This window comes from Ranitomeya variabilis, chromosome 3 (assembly GCF_051348905.1).
Source record: "Ranitomeya variabilis isolate aRanVar5 chromosome 3, aRanVar5.hap1, whole genome shotgun sequence".
Taxonomy (NCBI): domain Eukaryota; kingdom Metazoa; phylum Chordata; class Amphibia; order Anura; family Dendrobatidae; genus Ranitomeya; species Ranitomeya variabilis.
The window spans coordinates 228524968-228546074 of NC_135234.1; the positions used below are offsets into that span (position 1 = coordinate 228524968).

The 21107-nt window shown below is 46.4% G+C and overlaps 1 protein-coding gene across 1 annotated transcript; it reads right to left on the reverse strand.

Annotated features, from left to right (window-relative positions):
* Positions 1–8271: 8271 nt before the first annotated feature.
* On the reverse strand, positions 8272–21087 carry LOC143817664 (uncharacterized). Its single transcript, XM_077299156.1, has 3 exons — positions 20960–21087; positions 19354–20204; positions 8272–8405 (listed from the first exon to the last, which is right to left on the reverse strand). The coding sequence occupies exons 1-3, from the start codon at positions 21085–21087 to the stop codon at positions 8272–8274; spliced, it is 1113 nt and encodes a 370-aa protein (XP_077155271.1).
* Positions 21088–21107: the final 20 nt, after the last annotated feature.

Consider the following 21107-nt stretch of genomic DNA (forward strand, 5'->3'; position numbering starts at 1 on the left):
ACTGAATTTCACAACTGCCTTTTTTTAAATATGCAGCATGTCACTTCTTTCAGCAATTTTTTTCACCCGTAGAAATCAATGAAAAAGTTTAAAAAATGCTGCAAATGTTGCAACGTTGTTTTTCGCTGCGTTTTTTGTGAATAACACTAACTTTATTAAACATGTACTGTAGACAAAATGCATACTGTAAAAAACAAACAGCAAAAGCTCTAAGGGTCTGTGCCCACAATCAGAAAACCCTGCAGGTCGGCTGTTGTGTACTTGTGCAGCATCCATCCCGCAGCAGCCAGATGTTACAGTATGGTGGATGGGATTTCAAGAAATTCCATCTCTACTATATGTGCACTATCACCTGCACTTCACCCGCAGAGACGGACATGTGGCGCGTCTGTCCAGGCTGCAGCATGTAAATTTATCTGGCGTAGATGCGAGTCTCCGCAAGAGAAATCTCACCCCTGCAATGTATAGGACGCATTGATTCCGCACAGATCAATGAACACACATGGAATCACCTGTGTTCAAAAGATGGCAGCACTTTGGACGCAGCACATGTCCGCTGCATCCAAAGGGCTGCCATTTCCGGATCCTCTGCACATACCCTAAAAAATGGTTGTTTAGAAAGCAGTGTTTTTACTGCCAGGAGAGCAGGCTTTGGCTGCAAAAAAAAAAATGCACCAAAAACGCTGATTCCTATGCACACCTGTACTATATGTGTATAGTTTACCCTTATTATTTCACGCGGGAATTCATTTATTTCTATATAATAAATGCCCTGATTCAGCAGGCAATATTCCTATCTTGTGTCATCCAGACAGTAGTGACAGGAGGTCGCCCTGTCAGATTACAAGCAGTGACTGTGGTCAGAGCCTATGCTGATCCCTGCTGTATGTGACTGTGAATCCTGATCCTACAGCAAACAGCACAGAGCTCCGGGACCACATGAGTAAATCACTGCACTGAGGGGGCCTCAAGGGGGGCTTGGGAGAGACATTCCGGAACAATAGAGCAATGCACAGCATTATTCACTGCTGTACACCCTCTGGGCACTTCATACAGGGACTGCAGAGGCACGGGGCCCCCTTTCTAGGTGGGGGACCCAGGCATCTGCCTGTGCCAAACGCCAGCCCTGTGTTACACCCGGTCTGTTTACTGTACCTCCAGGGGGTCTCCGTCGGGACTCTCGCTCTGTGCCGGCTTCACGCTGTCTGGACACAGCCCCTACCCCTCCTTCCTCTCCTGCTTCCTGGCGTGTGGCCAGCAGGTTCCCTGGCAGGGTTCTTAGGTCACACGCGCGCTCGCTCCCGGTCCCTTAAAGAGACATTGTGCATTTTCCAAATGTTGTCTCTAACCAATGGCGGTGTTTATCTACTATTTCTAGCCCTTCCACCATAGGGAGGGCGCCGGAGCAACAAGTATCTACTGTTGCTAACTTCCGGTTCCTGTTATCATGCGCTTCTGTTTCTGAAGTATCTGCAAGGAACTCCGCTTATTCTGTCTGTCTCCACAGATCTTCTGCTACCAGTTCCGCGGTTATTCTGGACTGCATCCGCAGTATCTACGCTGGACCCGTCTAGTCCTGCCAGTCCACCAGCCTCACTTCCGGACCACGCCAGTACTCCCGGTGCCAGCTTCTACTCATACACTCGGTATCCTCCAGTCAGCTCTGCAACACCCGCTAACCTTGCTGGTCCGTCTGTCCCGCTGGGAAAGCCGCCACGAGTATGGGGTCTAACTGAAGGTAGCACCCGTGTCCTCCAGGCATTCCATTCTGTCCCTGTTCGAGGGGACTTACTACGGGTGTCTGGGGCTCATGCAGTAACGCCCCCTTCAGAGCCCCCTGGACTGTGGTCTAGTGGTTCCACATCAAACCTTAATAAATACGAATGTGAACTTCTACATCTGTGCCTCCGTTTCCATTCGTTACACCCTGCCTATGTTATAAGTTGATTTTAAGATCTCACCTGCTATTTGATGCTCACCCAACATCCATCCTCCATTTTTTTCCTTCTACATCTGTGCCTCCGTTTCCATTCGTTACAGATTGCTCCGGCCATGGAACCCGCTGGATCCCAGAAATCACCAGTCATGGAGTTACGTCAGGAGATCTCCCAGCTGAGGGAGCAACAGGATAAAATCATGCCTTTCCTGCACAACGTATCTGCTCGCCTGGATAGTCTGGCTTCTTCGATTGCACCTGCTCCTGCCACCTGTGTCCAGGTATCTAACTGCACAGCAAGTAAGGATTCTCGCTTGGCGGCTCCCACCCGCTTCCGAGGTGACCCCGTTTTGTGTTGAGGGTTCATAAATCAGTGCACACTGCACTTCGAACTATTGGGGCATAGGTTTGCTTCTGATTTGGCCAAAGTTGGCTTCATCATGTCCCACCTTGATGGAGAGGCGCTCGCCTGGATGAATCCGCTGTGGGAGAGGGTGGATTTGTTGGTTACTAATCTCCAGTCTTTTCTAGAGGCATTCCGCAAGACCTTTAACGAACCTGGTCGTGCTACGTCGACAGCTTCTGCTCTTCTTCGACTACGACCGGAGGCTCTTATGGTGGCTCAGTATGTGGTGCAGTTCCGTACTCTTTCGTCTAAACTTTCCTGGAACAATGAGGCTTTGGTGGCTACCTTCTGGCAGGGACTCTCTGGACGTGTTAAGAATGAGTTGGCGGGACGAGACTTGCCTACTGTTCTGGATGACCTGATATACCTGGCAGTTTGGTTTGATCTACGGTTTCAGGAACGGTCCAACGAGATCAGACGTGAAAAAGAATCCAATCACCAGGTTGCTTGTGCTCCTAAATCTGCGAACTCTCCAACTTTGTCTCCCTCTCCTGTGGCTATGGAGGTGGATTGTGTAAATCTGGTCAACCGTCGCCAGGAGGCGCGTCGCCTGGAGGGGAGCTGTTTCTACTGTGGCAGTGCCAAGCATTATATCCGCTTTTGTCCTAAGAGACCGGGAAACTCCAGTGCCTAGGGTCTGTAGGAGAGGCTACCCTAGGTAAGGATCATCTGCAGTGCCCCAGAGTCCTGGTCGTTGCAGTACTGTTGCTCCGCCACTAAGGGGAGTGATGGTACGTCTGATTGCACTGAAGGAGTTCACCTGACCAGGTATCACAGGCACCAATACACTTCACAGTCTGGCCTCCAGGGGGAGCAAAAGGTACTATGTATTAGGCCACTCCTCACAATCTGGTAAAACTGGGGGTTGGATAGAAAGTTAGAGAGAAGCTGACTGGGTTGGAACCAGGCAACATCCTGTGGCAGAGGGTGTTGCGGGGAAAGATTCAGGGGGGTCCCAGTCAGGGGTGGGATCCTGAAAGAGGCCTAGCGAACAAGACAGAACGTTAAGGAACCGCGCCTGCACTACATTGCGGCGGTATCTCAAGAAAGGACAAGAAGCGAGGTTTATTGTGGAGAAGTGAGAAACGAGATCACAGCAAAAAGGAGATAATACCAGTAGGAGTCGTGCCGTAAGATCGAGGCAACATCCTACTAATGCGTGTAGCCGGTGGCCGGAACGCCGAGGAAGTATTAGGCTCCAAGCATTACTTCAAACCAACGGCAGGACAGTTAATTATAGGTTGGCTGTCTCACCTAAATCACCTAAGCAGACATAGGAGGCAATTGTGGGAGAGTGGCGACTCTAGGGTCCCGGAAGAACTCCAGGCCTACCCGTCATACGGGTGCGTCCTAGCCAAATCATCTGGGGGACGGAGAGAACGAACATCAGAATAGGAACGAGAGTTGTGGGAAAAGAACATCAGAAGCAGACACAACAGTTGTGAGGACTATCCCGTGGTGCTCAGCAGGGAAGTACTACAACACACAGGCGCTAGAAGGTAGGCACTGATTTCCACCTGCAAAGGGAACTCTGGATGTGCCTTCGGACCGGCCGGCCTCAGCCAGCCCTGTTAGCAGTACTCTGGATTGAGGATCCTGAAGCCTTCAGTAAAGAGGTAAAGAGACTGCAACCCTGTGTCCTTGTTATTCATCACGACCTGCACCACGCACCATCACCATCACACCTTTCATTGGACGCCCCTTAGCAGGGTCATGGACCGGGACTAGCCACCGTGACAACCCCAAGATCGAGACAGAGAGGCCCGGTACCGAGTGCCCCGCAGCCCTGCATCTGGAAGCGCTCCAAACTTGGCATCACGAACAGGATCTACTTAAGCCTGAAGAAGCAGGTCATGTGTGCCTTGGAACTGTGTCTGAGTTGTGCGTGAACTGTGATTTATTGCAAAGACTGTGGATTGTTATTGGCCGCCAAAAATGCCCGCCAAAACCGCCGCCATAACAGCGCTACGAGGAGCGCAGTAGAAGAAGAAGGGCGTGGAGTGGGCGTACATGAGTTGGAGAGCGTGAAAGACAATGGCCGCCCAGTCTAGATATTTCTGTATCTTGAGGACGTGTCCGTCAGCAGTTGAGACCCGCCTCCTGATCTTCTATGGCGGGCGGAGACCGAAGAAACGAAACTATGACTCAGATGAAGTGGGATTGGAGACCAGAGAAGGCCTACGAAAAAGGATGGCCCCGCACCGACTCCCAGCACCGGAGGATTACTCCGACGTGCCTCCGTTGGAGGATTTGGACCCATGGGAGCCGTCGATGGGGCATCCTGTACCTGAACGGTCCCCAGTCCGTACGCCTCCCACGGGAGAGTGGAGTGGCGCCAGAGGAGTTACCTCAAGTGAAGGTACTCAGTGCCATGACCCCCAGGGGGGACGCCTCACCTCCGCGCCAGACCCGGCCGCCGCTGCGACCAGTGGTGCTCCAGTGTCCCCGCCGCCTGGCCTCAAAGCACCGGGGGGGCACGACCTCGGGCCCTTCCCTTGGGGAGAATATAGGAACTATCTGATCGCGGAGTTCCAGCGGGAAGTGGAGCGGGAGGCGCGAGGTGAGCTGCTGGAGGGCTCCCTGCCAAAATGGGGCATTGTGATTGTCTACCAGCCCCAGGAGGGGAAAGGCTTCCTCCAAGAAATTGGAGCAGCCCTGAGAGTCCGCATCACTCGGGACAAGGTGGAGCCCTGCCTGTGCAGAGATGGTGCCAAGTCCCTCCTGAAACCTGGAGACGTGGTGACGTATCGCCGGCGTCTGAAGGGAAGCATCTGGTGGGCCCAGGACATGCAGCGCTGTACGGCTGTCCTGGTGGTATCCAGAACCGAGGGGGAGGAGCTTGCCGCCGAAGCAGCTGCCGCAGCCTCTGCCGCTGCCAGCATCATCCACCGGCCCACGCAGACGTTCATCGCGGCGCATGACCTGGTCGTGCAGGAGACCCAAGCCCATGGAGTGTACCTGGCACCGGGAGTAGACATAAAGCACAGTTTCACAAAAAAACAATCTCATAATCACTGGGATACGTTGAAACATTCCAGATTATTAAAAAAGTTGTCCACGTAGTGGACAACTTCTTGTCATACGCCTCGCTTCGCCATCCATACAATAATAAAGCTTATACTCACCTCCAGTGCCGTCGCCATTCCCACGGTGTCAGCACTTGCTATCCCCGGGGCTCTCGTGCTGTTGTTGTGACACATGATGCCAGTGCCCAATCATGTCCCGGCACCTCAGAAGCAGGGAGGATGTCATTTTCCATGGCCCCTTACCAGCCTGAGAATACCAGCCCCCAGCTGTCAGCTTTAGCAAGGCTGGTTGTCAAAAATGGGGAGGACCCCACGCTGTTTATTTAATTAACTAAAAAAAAAACAGCATGGGGACCCCTCTATTCTTGATAACTAGCCTTGCTGACAGCTGAGGGTTTCTGCCCCCAGCTGTGAGTTTTGCCTAGCTGGTTAAAAAAAATACATGGGAACCCGAGCCGGATTTTTTATTTATTTATATCGGGTGATGACTACTTCCATCAGTCACTCCTGCTGCCACTGTAAGGGTATGTGCACACGTTGCGGATTTCCTGCGGATCCGCAGTGTTTTTTGCGGTGCAGAAACACTGCAGAGCCGCAACTGATTTACAGTACAATGTAAATCAATGAGAAAAAAAAAACGCTGTGCTGACAGTGCGGAGAATTCCGTGCGGAAAAGCTGTGGATTTAAAGAAGTAGCATGTCACTTCTTTTTTGCGGATCTGCAGCGTTTTTGTACCCATTCCATTATAGAAATCCGCAGGGGTAAAAAATGCAGTAAATCCTTAGGCTGATGGGTGTAATAATCCTATCAGCCGCTGCCTGCTGTCATTGTTCTCACTTGAATACAATTCTCATCATTCTCACCATTCTCACCTGCTCACACTGATCACTAACAAAGCAGGGGAGAATGATGAGAGTCCTCTTCAGCGCCGGGGAACAGCACTTACTGTACCACTTCCTCCCTGGCACCCGTCCATGTGGTACTGATGGGATACACGGTTGCCACACTTGTGCCCCAAGTATTACACACACGGACACTGACATCTCCGGTACCGTTTTTTCCAGTATCGGAAATATCAGGACCTGTGAAACTGGCCTTTGACAGTACAGAGCAGGGGCACATTTATAGGATTATCTCAGCAGAGGAATATTTTATTTAACCACATCCAATTGTGGAACTTATTATTATACAGAGATCTCTTGATTAAAATTAATTTTTCTTTGTGGAAAAAACCCCTGTAAACTGACTATATCAGACATACTGTTGGTGAACTCTACTTTTTATTATTATGTCCTCTCTTGCTGCAAAAGGTGTGTTTCTGTCTTGATTACAGTATACTCTACTTATTTTTATCTTCATTATCTCTTCCAGATTAGTGTCACTGCCTCAGACTTGTATTTGGTATGCTATGGTATAGTGACTGTCAGGTTACATGGCATGCAGTTCTGGTCTGCACTGGATATTTCCTGGGCCTGTAGTGACAAGCATATGTTGATCTGGTTGTTATCTTGAGAGCAGAGTCTTATTACAGTTTTATTGTCTGTTTGGTTTTTTTTGTGTTTTTTTTGGGGTCGCGGTGGTAATGATTGGTTTCATGGACTAGCCTTGAGATCGCTTGAAGTGTTGCAAATAAGTGTTTGTCTTTTGTATCAATCAAGCTGTGTGTATTTGCATGAACTCATTAGTGTATGCACACTATATTTTCTCTTGGATATTTATATTTTGTGTGTTTGAGTTTCGGGTGCTGAAAACCTCCTTTTCTTTAGCGAAAATAGCTGCGCAGAGTGAATGTTGGACACACACATTAGAGACTGCTTAATGGGTGATTGCACATCACACGGCTGCAAACACTAACCCTATAAAGCAGAAGCTCTGTGTTTGCCACTGGTTTGGACCTTCCATTAAAGGAAGCCCGTCATGTTCAGAAGCGCTATTTACCTAAATACATAAGGTTAATTTGCAGGTATAATAAACTAAATTACACGTCACTCCATGTTTGTTGAAGGAAAAAGGTGCCTAGAAAGGATACCACTCCTTATTATAACATTCAAAGAATTCCAGCACTCTTAATATCATGAATGATCTTTTATTAATGTGAAAAAATCCCAATAGGTTTGTTGTAACTAGTGATGAGCGAGTGTACTCCTTGCTCGGGTGATCTCCAAGTATTTGTTAGTGTTCGGAGATTTAGTTTTCATCGCCGCAGTTTAATGATTTACAGCTACTAGACAGCTTGATTACATGTGGGGATTCCCTAGCAACCAGGCAACCCCCACATGTACTCAGGCTGGCTAATAGCTGTAAATCATGCTTCTGAGGTGATGAAAACTTAATCTCCGAACACTCACAAATACTCGGAGACCACCTGAGCGTGCTCAGGAAAACCCGAGCAACGAGTACACTCGCTCATCACTAGTTGTAACGTTTTGGTCTTATACATAGGCCTTCATCAGACATTTTGTGGCGTGTTCAGGGATTCAAGAAGCAGCGCTGAGTGGGCTACTCAGAATAGGCACCAAGTTCATTAAGTGGCGAGCGCCTCTTAATGAATTTGGTGTCATGTACTTCAGTAAGACTAACATAATGCAAGCAACAGTCATGATGAATCGGCCCCTCAGTATTTCTTTGAGTTTCCCATTGGACACCTTAGTACAAAATTAGTTAGTACTATAACAATGCATTTACTAACACTTTTCTTTAGCAACCTGCCACCCCAGTTTTTTCACGTCTGAACTAAAACTCGCACCTTAATCAGCGTCTATGCTGCATTCCATAAAGGGATATATAACCCCCTTATTCCACTTGTGTGCCCCCCAAAAAACTTTGAAACTCTCCCCTGCACTATGTAAATCCTGCTGGTCCAGTCAGATAGGCGTCCTTGCTGATGCTTCTATCCCTCCCCTCAGCTTCCGATCGCCATCGTCCTGCTTTGAATGATGTGGATGACACCTTCTGCATTATCCACATAGCCGGGCGAAGTCTCATGCCAGCGCAGGGACATCGCCAGCTTGCGCCTACGCACTTTGCTCTGCCATACTGTGAGCAGACCAAAAGACTTAGGGGCGCATGCGCTCTTATGTTTAAGACTCTGCCCGCAGTAGGGTGTATGCGCACTTATGTTTTAGGCTCTGCTTGCTGTTGGGAGCATGCGAACTTATGTTTTAAACTCTGATCGCAGTAGGGCAGAATAAAGCGTGCAGGCGCAAGTCGGCGTTGTCTTAGCATGTGCTATGACAAAGGAGGAGGGATAGACGACTCAGCAAGGACACCTATTGGACCAGCAGGATATACATAGAGTGCTGGAGAGTTTCAAAAGGTTTTTGAGGGGGTGTACAGTAAGAGTCAGTGAGTTATCTAGCACTTTATGAAATGCAGCACAGGCGCTGATTAAGGTGCTAGTCTTAGTTCAGACATGAAAAGGTGGTGACAGGTTCCCCTTGTAAGCATGACTGCACAGATCTCATCTTCCCTTATGCCATACTCACAGGGGGTTATGCAGAGGGTTATAGGATGGTTCGCCCCCAGCAGTTTGCCCCCAGCAGTTCGCCCCAGGGTACACCCTGTTCGTGATGCCAAGTTGAGTCGCCCACCAGGGCAGTGGGGTACTCGGTACCGGGTCCGGTACTTGAAAGGGACGTCATGGTGGCTGCGACCCGGTCCGTGGCCCTGAGTGCCCAAGTAAAGGGAGTTTAAGAATAAAGTTTATTCGTGACGCCACCTGTGGTATTTGGTCAGTAGGGACCGACACTGCTTAAAGGGGTCCTCTGGGGTGATGGTATGGCAGCTGGATGGTATAACTTCCCACAGGTGAAGTAAATGTACCCAGGGGTGAAACATCCAAATCCCTATGCAAAGTGGTTTGCAAGGGAGTAGGAAAGGTGAAAAAATGTAACAACATGCATTGTTGACTCTTTACAACCAATATTTCAGTGGAGAATAAATCCCCAATAACCAGCTCATTTCCTTACTATGAATTCTGAAAACACCACTAAACTACAGCAAATCTCCAGTGTGATGACGTCATGAAGTTCTCCATATTCTAGCTTTCTAGGCCATCTGACTAGCGCTTGGGAGGAAAGGATTTTATCAGACTTGCGCACAAGTCTAATAAAAAAAATCATCTCTAGTTTCTCAGTTATTTGAATGTAATAGATCAAAAATCAAATGAACTATATTGTGAAAGACACCAAGATTTCTATTTAGAGAATGTAAATGTCCAGCTAAGAGCCCCTGCAGAAAGAAGCCAGCCTGGGGCGGTGTGGCGAGGCAGCACGTTCCTGCTCTTACTACTAGCAGGGGTGACTGGGTTCAGTGCTGTCTGATGCAATGCTCCACAGCAGCTGCTGATGCAACACTAGAGATGGGATTGAGTCAATCAGAATTGCTTTCAGATTCCATCAAAGTGGACACGAGGCACAAGTCATACGGAGGAAGGCTGCCAGGAAGGGTTTCTTCTTATTCCACTTTTCCAGACGTGATGTTTTCTTGAACTAACAGGGCAATAGATGCCAGCCAGTATCATGGGTACTTGTGCTGGGTGCGCTTTGGTTAGCATGCAGCAGTGGGGGAGGGGGTGTTGAGTTAGAGTACTGTATGTACCTTATTCCAGGTTCAACCAGTACAGAACAATGAAAAAAAAAAACAGTGTACAGAAAAGATTAACTAACTCTGACCTGATATTCTGCCCTCCCATTATTACTCTCCAAAAGCAGTTATGTATACAGGCACCATTACCACTGGGTTTAGGTTGGGTTTACACTGAATGATTGTGGAAAATGACCCCCATACGGCTACATATAAGGCCTTATTCAGACATCCTTGTTTCCAGTGTGTGTGGTATCTGGTTTTTTTCTTGCGTCTCCGCAAGATGAATAGACATGCTGCAGTCTGGAGAGACGTGTTGCATGTCCGACTCCACGGGTGAGTACTCACAATGGACATGGGATTTCTTAAAATCCCATCCACTGTTATAACGTCACAACGCTGTGGGTTGGACGCTGTACAAGTACACAGCGTCCAACCCGAAGCGTTTATTGATCATCTGCACATTCCCTTAGGCCATGTGCACACGTTCAGTATTTTTCACGTTTTTTTCGCGTTTTTCGCTATAAAAACGCGAAAAAAATGCTTACATGTGCCTCCTATTATTTACAGTGTATTCCACATTTCTTGTGCAAATGTTGCATTTTTTTCCGCGAAAAAATCGCATCGTGGAAAAAAAAAGCAACATGTTCATTAAATTTGCGGAATTGCAGGGATTCCGCACACCTAGGAATGCATTGATTTGTGTTGTGAATCTGCTTTTGGGCTCCTTCTGGTGGTGGCTAGTGGTACTGGTGACTCGGGTGTGTTTTCTTTCTCAGTTCACCTGTTTTCATCAGTAGTGGGGAGTTCCTATTTATTCCTGCTCTTCAGTCATTGCCTTGCCGGCCATCAATGTAACCAGAGCCTTTCTGTTGCATGTTCCTGCTCCTAGACTACTGATCAGCTAAGTTGGACTCTTAGTCCTAAGTTTGTTTGCATTTTTGTTCCAGTTTACAGTTATATCATTCTCTGTAGCTGGAAGCTCTTGTGGGCTGAAATTACCACTCCGGTGTCATGAGTTGACACATGAGTTTTAAAGTAATTTCAGGATGGTATTTTAAAAGGGTTTTCAGCTGACCGTGCAGTTCCCTTTTGTATCTTTCTACTATCTAGTAAGCGGACCTCGCTTTGCTGAACCTACCTTCATACTGCGTATGTCTTTTCCTCTGAACTCACCGTCAATATATGTGGGGGGCTTCTGTCTCCTTTTCGGGGGAATTTCCCTAGAGGTAAGCCAGGTCTGTTTTTTCCTCTACTAGGGTTAGTTAGTCCTCCGGCTGGCGAGAGACGTCTAGGGATAAAACTTAGGCACGCCCCCCGGCCACTATTAGTTGTGTGGTAGGTTTAGCTCACGGTCAGCTCGAGATTCCATCACCCAAGAGCTCGTCCGTTATTTATGTGTCCTGACGTTCCCCTGCCATTGGGAACCATGACAGTTTTGCTTACTTCCCGCATGGGGCTGTGCCCACCATGCGGGAAGTAAGCAGATCATGTGCGGTTGGTACCCAGGGTGGAGGAGAGGAGACTCTCCTCCACGGACTGGGCACCATATAATTGGTAAAAAAAAAAGAATTAAAATAAAAAATAGTGATATACCGTACTCACCCTCTGATTGCCCCGGAGTCTCAGCGGTGCATGCTGCCGCTTCCGTTCCTATAGATGGTGTGTGTGAAGGACCTGCGATGACGTCGCGGTCTTGTGATTGGTCGCGTGACCGCTCATGTGACCGCTCACGTGACCGCGACGTCATCGAAGGTCCTGCACACACACACCATCTATAGGAACGGACGCCGCTGAGGAGATCGGCTGTCTGCAGGTGAGTATAACCATTTTTTTAATTATTTTTATTATTTTTAAACATTCTATCTTTTACTATTGATGCGGCATAGGCAGCATCTATAGTAAAAAGTTGGTCACACTTGTCAAACACTATGTTTGACAAGTGTGACCAACCTGTCAGTCAGTTTTCCAAGCGATGCTACAGATCGCTTGGAAAATTTTAGCATTCTGCAAGCTAATTTCGCTTGCAAAATGCTAAAAAAAACGTGAAAAAAAACGGGGAAAAAACGCAAAAAAAAAATGCGGATTTCTTGCAGAAAATTTCCGGTTTTCTTCAGGAAATTTCTGCAAGAAATCCTGACGTGTGCACATACTCTTAGACATCAGGATCTTGGTGTCTGGCACACTCAGATGGGCTCTGCACTTTTGTTTCGGCACCGTTGAGCATTAACTTCTATGTGACTGCTATTATTTGATGGGCATAGCCATGTTGTGAGTACAAGAATTATTGATAATTATGGCAGGCATCATAGTGTTGATGTTATTGATTACTACTGTTTTTAGTATACACTAGTGATGAGCGAATGTGCTTGGATACAGTGTTATCCGAGCGTCTTTGGCATGCTCAAAAAGTATGTTCGAGTCCCCGCAGCTGCATGTCTCCCGGCTGTTCGACAGCTGCAACACATGCAGGTATTGCCTGTTTGTTAGGCAATCTCTGAAAGTGCTGTGGCAGTCGAACAGCCGTGAGACATGCAGCTGCTGGGACTCAAACATACTTTTTGAGCACGCTAAAGACGCTCGGATAACACTGTTATCCAAGCACGTTCGCTCATCACTAGTGTACACATTTATAAACTAATAAAACGTTTCTACTGCAGATTTTTCGGCACAACCTGAATGTGTAATGTTGCTCAAGTGGATGTGGACATGTGCCCAGGACAGGAGTGTTTTCATGCCTTGTGAATGCCAACTAGCTAGTCACACCTGGACTATGATACGCAGTGATCAACAATGCAGCATGATATTCGACGCAGTGTCTTATCCTTTTTGTTCAAGTCAATCATGCAGGCTTAGAGATAATGAAATGATGATTAATACAATTTCTGACTTTATCAAAGCTATCTATTACTAATATCAAAATGAGAATTGTGATCAAATGATCTTCTCTTATAATGCGCAATGTAAATACAATGACAACAGATATGCTAACAAATATATACACAATGTGCCAACACATTGCAATTAAGGCCTCATTCACACACCAATACATTCCCATCAGTGTTTGTATGGCCAGGAGTAGAACTTACAGAGAGAAACTATAATTGAAAGATTGACACCTATTCTGTGTTTTGGAGACATTTCTGGTTTTGGCATACAAACCCTGCTGAAACACTGATGGAAAAATACTCACGTGTGAATGAGGTCTTATGAATATATGAACTCCAATATTGTAGTAACCGTTAAATATGGAAGGTACTTGGTCAACATTTTTAATCAAAAAGTGAAAATGCCATCCAACCACAGGAGTACCTAAATATGGATGTTCCCTATCGCTAATATCCTACCTCTTCGTGTGCCAAGCCATGCCTCATGTAAACTAGGGAAGTGAAAGGAAACCAGGATGGATTAATAAGGTACTGAGCACTGGAGGAGGCCATTTTTTATTTATTCTTATTTTCTTTTTTCTTTATTTTTGTAACACATATGAAAAGTCTAACATAACTACAACATAATGTTATATTTTAATCTTCCAGATCTCCCCAGGAATATTTAGATAGAAAACCTATTTTTATAGTGCAGATCCTAAGTAGGTGAAAGGTAACGCAGAGTGGCTCAGCGAGGACAGGCTTGCTAAAGCTGGATGATTCATTGACAGCAAGCGTTCCCAGCACGCATACCATGAGGCCTGACAGCACACTACCACTGACGTCACAATGACACCAGATGTGGAGGAACAAAATCATAACAAACACTGGCAGTGTGGGGGATGCTAGGGTGACACCCCACAGAGTCCAGTGCATGAACATGTATAGGCTATACCGTGCACATGTGTATGTTATTATCATCATTATTTATTATAGCAACATTTATTCCATGGCGCTTTACATGTGAGGTGTGAGATATATATAATACTAGCTGAAGAGCCCGGCGTTGCCTGGGCATAGTAAATATCTGTGGTTAGTTATAGCACCTCACTTCTTATTTTCCCATCATGCCTCTCATTTTCCCCCTCACATCTCTTATTTTCTCCCTCACACCTCTCATTTTCCCCCTCACTCCTCTTATTTTCCCCCTCACTCCTCTCATTCCCCCCTCAATCCTCTCATTCCCCCCTAACACTTGTCATTTCGACCCCACATCTGCCATTTTCTGATTACTCCACTATTTTCCTTCACTCCTCTCATTTTGCACTCACACCTTTTCATTTTCACCTCACACCTCTCATTTTCACCTCACACCTCTCATTTTCCCCTCAATACATACGTTTGTCAACTCCCTTATATATAGTATACACCTGTATGTCATCTCCTGTATATAGTATACACCTGTATGTCATCTCCCCTGTATATAGTATATACCTGTATGTCATCTCCCCTGTAAATAGTATATACCTGCTGTATGTCATCTCCTCCTGTATATTGTATATACCTATGTGTCATCTCCTCCTGTATATAGTATATACCTGTATGTCATCTTCTAAATATAGTATATACCTGTATATCATCTCCTGTATATAGTATATACCTGTATGTCATCTCCCCTGTATATAGTATATACCTGTATGTCATCTCCCCTGTAAATAGTATATACCTGCTGTATGTCATCTCCTCCTGTATATTGTATATACCTATGTGTCATCTCCTCCTGTATATAGTATATACCTGTATGTCATCTTCTAAATATAGTATATACCTGTATATCATCTCCTGTATATAGTATATACCTGTATGTCATCTCCCCTGTATATAGTATATACCTGCTGTATGTCATCTCTATATACCTGTGCCATCTCCTCTTTTATATAGTATATACCTGTATGTCATCTCCTCCTGTATATAGTATATATGTGTGTCATCTCCTCCAGTATATAGTATATACCTGTATGTCATCTCCTCCTATATATAGTATATACCTGTAAGTCATCTCCTCCTGTATATAGTATATACCTGTATGTCATCTCCTCCTATATATAGTACATACCTGTATGTCATCTCCTCCTGTATATAGTGTATACCTGTAAGTCATCTCCTCCTGTATATAGTATATACCTGTGTGTCATCTGCTCCTGTATATAGTATATACCTGTGTGTCATCTCCCCTGTATATAGTATGTACCTGTATGTCATCTCCTGCTGTATTAGACTTCGTTCACACGTTATTTGGTCAGTATTTTTACCTCAGTATTTGTAAGCTAAATTGGCAGCCTGATAAATCCCCAGCCAACAGGAAGCCCTCCCTCCTGGCAGTATATATTAGCTCACACATACACATAATAGACAGGTCATGTGACTGACAGCTGCCGTATTTCCTATATGGCACATTTGTTGCTCTTGTAGTTTGTCTGCTTATTAATCAGATTTTTATTTTTGAAGGATAATACCAGACTTGTGTGTGTTTTAGGGCGCGTTTCATGTGTCAAGTTGTGTGTGTTGAGTTGCGTGTGGCGACATGCATTTAGCGACTTTTGTGAGATGAGTTTTGTGTGGCGACGTGCGTGTAGCAACTTTTTGTGTGTTGAGTTGCATGTGACAGGTTAGTGTAGCAAGTTGTGTGCAGCAAGTTTTGGGCATGGCGAGTTTGGCGCGTAGCGAGTTTTATGTGTGGTGCGTTTTGAGTATGTGCAAGTTTTGTGTGAGGCAACTTTTGCATGTATTTCAACTTTTGTGCATGTGGCAATTTTTCCGCGTGTGGCGAGTTTTCCATGAGGCGAGTTTTGCACGTGTGGCGAGTTTTGCGTGAGCCTAGTTTTGCATGTGACGAGTTTTGCATGTGGCGAATTTTGCGCGTGGCGAGTTTTGAGCGGTGACTTTTGTGTTTCGACTTTTATGTGGCGAGGTTGGTGTATGTGTGGTGAAATGTGTGCTGTGGGTGGTATATGTGTTCAAGCACATAGTAGTGTGTGGCGCATTTTGTGTATGTGTTCATATCCCCGTATGTGGTGAGTATCCCATGTCGGGGCCCCACCTTACCAACTGTACGGTATATACTCTTTGGCGCCATCGCTCTCATTCTTTAAGTCCCCCTTGTTCACATCTGGCAGCTGTCAATTTGCCTCCAACACTTTTCCTTTCACTTTTTCCCCATTATGTAGATAGGGGCAAAATTGTTTGGTGAATTGGAAAGCGCGGGGTTAAAATTTCGCCTCACAACATAGCCTATGACACTCTCGGGGTCCAGACGTGACTGTGCAAAATTTTGTGGCTGTAGCTGCGACGGTGCAGATGCCAATCCCAGACACACACACACACACACACACACACACACACACACACACACACACTCTCTCAGCTAAGGCTACTTTCACATTACCGTTTGAATCTGCAGCGTTTAATCCGCAAACGCAAGGACACGAAAAACGCATGAAAACGCGTGTAAACGCAGCGTTTTTAAAACGCTTACGGTTACCGCATGCGTCATTAAAACGCAGCGTTTACATGCTTTTGCTTGCGTTTTCTATGCGTTTGCGTTTTTTGTGCGCATGGCGCAAAATTTCACCAGAGAAAAATTCTAGATGCAAGAACCAGCCAATGGGACTACAGAGGGCGTGTATTATGTGAAATCTATATATAGACCCTAGGACAGCTGAAATCTTCAGATTTTGCTCCTGTGTCCTGTGAGAAGATGGATCTTCACATGGATAGCTATTACTTTAAACTGGATCTGAGCATCAAGATTTTTCTGGCATGTGCGTTTGCTTGGGAGCAACACCGAAACCGGGAAAGACAGAGAAGGACAAGGCGTAGGCGGTTTTGGCAACACCCCATTGTAGAACTGCGGGAGAGCCGTGGTGCATATCACACCCTGTATGGCGAGCTCAATGAGAACCCAGAAAAATTCCCAGAATATACCAGGATGTCACAAGACTCTTTCCGGGATTTGCTTGATCGTGTCCAAGGAGCCATCCGGAGACAGGACACACAGCTCCGTAGAGCCATTCCACCAGCGGAACGTCTCCTGGTTACCTTAAGGTACGTAATAATTCTAAACAAAAGCTAACCAAAATTTTTTGCAGGTCTGATGTTTTTTTGCCTATTTTGTAAATTATTTATTCTTACTACAGATTTCTTGCAACTGGAGAGAGCTTGTCATCCCTTCATTTCCAGTACCGCCTTGGGATTTCCACGCTGTCCGGAATTGTTTTTGAAACCTGCCGGGCTTTATGGACCATTCTCCGTGAGGAATTTATACCCATACCCACGGAGGACATGTGGAAAGAAATTGCTGACAAATTTTGGACTGTTTGTGATTTTCCCAACTGTTTGGGTGCGGTGGATGGGAAGCACATCCGGATTACCAAACCAGCCAGAACGGGATCACAGTTCTTCAACTACAAAAAATATTTTTCTGTAGTTCTTATGGCAATAGCCGATGCGGACTGTCGCTTCATTGCTGTGGACATTGGTGCTTTTGGCCGTGGCAACGATTCACAGACTTTTAAAACCTCTGATATGGGCCGACGTGTTTATGGCAAAAATTTTAATTTCCCACAGCCACGACCACTCCCCTACACTCAAGGCCCACCGCTGCCATTTGTAATGGTTGGGGATGAGGCCTTTCAGATGAGTGAAAATCTCCTGAAGCCCTATTCAAGTCGGGACTTGAACCGCACAAAACGGATCTACAACTACAGACTAACCAGGGCACGCAGAACAGTAGAGTGTGCCTTTGGGATTATGGTGTCCAAATGGCGCATTCTAGCAACTGCAATAAATCTAAAAATGGAGACAGTGGATGAGGTAGTTAAAGCCTGTGTGGTTCTCCACAATTTCATTCTGGCTAAGGAGCGACCCACCATAGAACTTGATGAACCTGTTGCCAACCCTTTGCCTGATTACCGTCATCATCCGCTGCGGTCAACAGTTGAAGTAGGCCACATGCGGGACCAATTTGCAGCGTTTTTTGATTCTGACATTGGACGTGTGCCATGGCAGGACAATATGGTGTAAAATGTACTGCTGGTTTCGGGTCTGCAAATTTATGTTTGGAATGTTAATGTTTTTTCAAATAAAATAATTGTGTTTTACTTTCTTCACCATGTCTCCTATCTATTTCCTTAACAAACCACTTTGGGTTTTTGGGCTTAGGTTGTTGACGTGAGTCCTGTCTTGGTTCACCATTAGCTTTTTGCCGCAGACTGTATAGACGATGTCCGTTATTGTCGCAGTATTTGTCCAGTACTTAACATCAGTATTTGTAAGCCTAAACCAGGAGCGGTATTTAAATGCTTTTAGTGGTGCATATCTGTTTAATGTACTTTTCCTCACATAGTTCCACTCCAGGTTTTGGCTTACAAATAGTGCTGTAAAATACAGAGCGAATACTGACAGTGTGATGGCAGCCTACACCAGAGATCTATAGTCATCAAGTCACGTGTCTGAACTAATGAATTCATGATGCTATTTGCTCTTGAATTCATTTTTCCTGACACTTGTCCGGGTGAGTATAGATATGCCATGTACATTGTTCCTTCACTTTGTGTGAAATATATGTATATGTACCAATAAGATAAAATGGAGGTAATACAATGCATTTCTAAAATCAGCAGGTCAGGGGTCATAAATAATGTTTCGGATAAGAAAGGACCTGTTGAGTATAGTTGTGCTGTGTATTACCACCATTTTGTCTTCTGTGTGCGACCAAAAGTCACGGAGTAAACAGAAAGAACTGTTTTTGGAGAAAATACAAGTGTTATTTTTGGGGGCAACCTCATATCTCTCAACCAAACACACCAAGCTTCAGTGTTCTGCTAAGTAGGTACTGGAGGTTGGAGGTGGCCCCCAAAAATGTGTTTGACGCATAATTTGTTATTGGCGTAGGCTGTGTGGTGACGGTGGCGAAATACACAATTAACCAAACCTTATTGGGGCAAAAAACACAGGTTTATTAAACACACACAAACCAAAAAATTAACTGCGCCTGCTTGGGGTTGAGTGCCGATATTGTGGGGTGTTGAGTAGTGAGGTCTGGCTTATTACTGTAGCCGACATAGGGGTGGCAGGAGAAGGCGCTATGAAACTACTGGGGTCAGGATATTCAGGGATAGGGCTAGACACATGAGAGGGTTGAGACACACTGGAAGGGTGAGACAAACCAGACATTACAGACACATTGGGAGGTGAGGGGGGAGGGATAGCTATGGTTTTTTGTTTTTTTTTGCCTTTCCCCTTTCTTGTTTTGCGCGGGCACGTTGTCGTGGTGGCAGGGAACGCCAGGGCAGGGTCCGTCAACGGCAGTCTGGTGGTGGTGGTGCCAGGAAACGCCAGGGCAGGGTCCGTCAACGGCAGTCTGGTGGTGCCAGGAAACGCCAGGGCAGGGTCCGTCAACGGCAGTCTGGTGGTGGTGGTGCCAGGAAACGCCAGGGCAGGGTCCGGCAATGGCAGTCTGGTAGTGGTGGTGCCAGAGAACGCCAGGGCAGTGTCCGGCAATGGCAGTCTGGTAGTGGTGGTGCCAGAGAACGCCAGGGCAGGGTCCGGCAACGGCAGTCTGGTAGTGGTGGTGCCAGGAAACACCAGGGCAGGGTCCGGCGGCGGCAGCATGCTGGTGGCAGTGGAGGAGGCCCAAGCAGGAGCAGCAGTTGTCATGGTGGTGGCGGTGGGCTGACCCACTGCACTGGGCATGGTGGTGGTGCTATAATACAGTCCGGAAGTGTTTGGAATGGAGGTGGCCGTGCAGTGGTATGCAGCAGATGTCGGCATTGATGTAAAGCGTGACAGTGTGGGCACTGTTGGAAATGCCCCCACTGTCTGCTGAAAATACCGACTCTGCTGCATAGCCTGCACGTAAGCAGCATTGCAGGCCTGCATAATAGTAATCTGGAGCTCAGGACTAAGGTGTTCCGACATGCCCTGTTCTATCTGATTAAAAAAATGATGTGCTGGCCTCTGGAGGTCGGCTTTCACTTGGGCAAGGGCTGTGGTTACCTCCTGGATACATGTGCTCATATGACGAATGGCAGTATCCAGTCGGTCACCCATCGCCTTGAGTCCCTCATGGAAGACCGAGCTCAAGTGCAAAAACTCGGGCATGAGTGACCTGTCCGCGGCCCTCTGCCGCTGCCGGGAGGAGCCCATAAAAAATTGGCTAGAGGCAGAGGACTGGGGAAGGGGAACATCTGATGGACCAGCTTCCTGGTCTCCAGGTTGTGTGGCAGGCCCACTTGCTGCAGCGCTGGAGGATGGCTGGGACGGGTCCGTGGCTGACTGATGAAGGACCGCTCCAGAACCTGGGCCAACAGTGGAGCTCCAAGTGCTGCGGAAAAAAAATAAATAAATATTACAAAACATTTACAAAAAGATAACTGAACAGTTAGATACACATTCAGATAGGGAAAGGTCACACTACTATTTGTAGTGAATTTTACATCAGAATTTTCAAGCCAGGAGTTCAACAGTAGGAATAAAAGTTTCATAAAACAACATGCTATACTTCTGCATGCATCGACCAGTCCTTGGGGATTACAAAAACTGATGTAAACTATGAAGAGACGATGGAGGCAATACAAGCCATATCTCTATACAAGGTATTGGTAAGCCAAAACCTGGAGAGGAACTATGTGAGGGAAAGTATTCAAAGAACACGTACCCCACTGCTGCATCTATCAATCAATCAAGGTTTCGGATTACAAATACTGATGGGAAATACGAATTGACGACAGAGGACATACAAGCCACCTGTATACTCACCAAGAAAAGTGTCAGGAAAAATGAATTGAGGAGCCATTGGCATCCTGAATTCATTATTTCTGACACCTAACTTGCTGAGTATAGATCTGTTGTGCAGGCTGCCATCACACTCTCAGTATTTGATCAGTATTTCAAATCAGTATTGGTAAGCCAAAACCTGGAGAGGAACTATGTGAGGGAAAGTATTCAAAGAACACGTACCCCACTGCTGCATCTATCAATCAATCAAGGTTTCGGATTACAAATACTGATGGGAAATAATGACCAACAACAAATTGCATTATACACCATTTTTTTTTCTTTTTTAACCAATATACTTACGTTCTTCGTGCAAGGACTGGTCTCAAAAACGCAAGGATGCGGTGGTACTTGTATTTGCGTATCCTTGCTGCAGAACCACTTGGAAGCCGGCTCTCTTGGCGCAGGTCCTTGTTGAAGCGGTCCTTCATCGATCTCCAACGTGTTTTCA

Bases quoted from the DNA above. Each gene is read 5' to 3' on its own strand.
- LOC143817664 (XM_077299156.1), bottom strand. From the start codon at position 21,087: ATGAAGGACCGCTTCAACAAGGACCTGCGCCAAGAGAGCCGGCTTCCA. The intron at 20,205-20,959 runs GTAAGTATATTG...TTTTTTCCGCAG, and splicing joins CCAGTCCTTGCACGAAGAAC to CACTTGGAGCTCCACTGTTG. The intron at 8,406-19,353 runs GCACCACCACTA...GTCTGCTCACAG, and splicing joins CACTGCCCTGGCGTTCTCTG to TATGGCAGAGCAAAGTGCGT.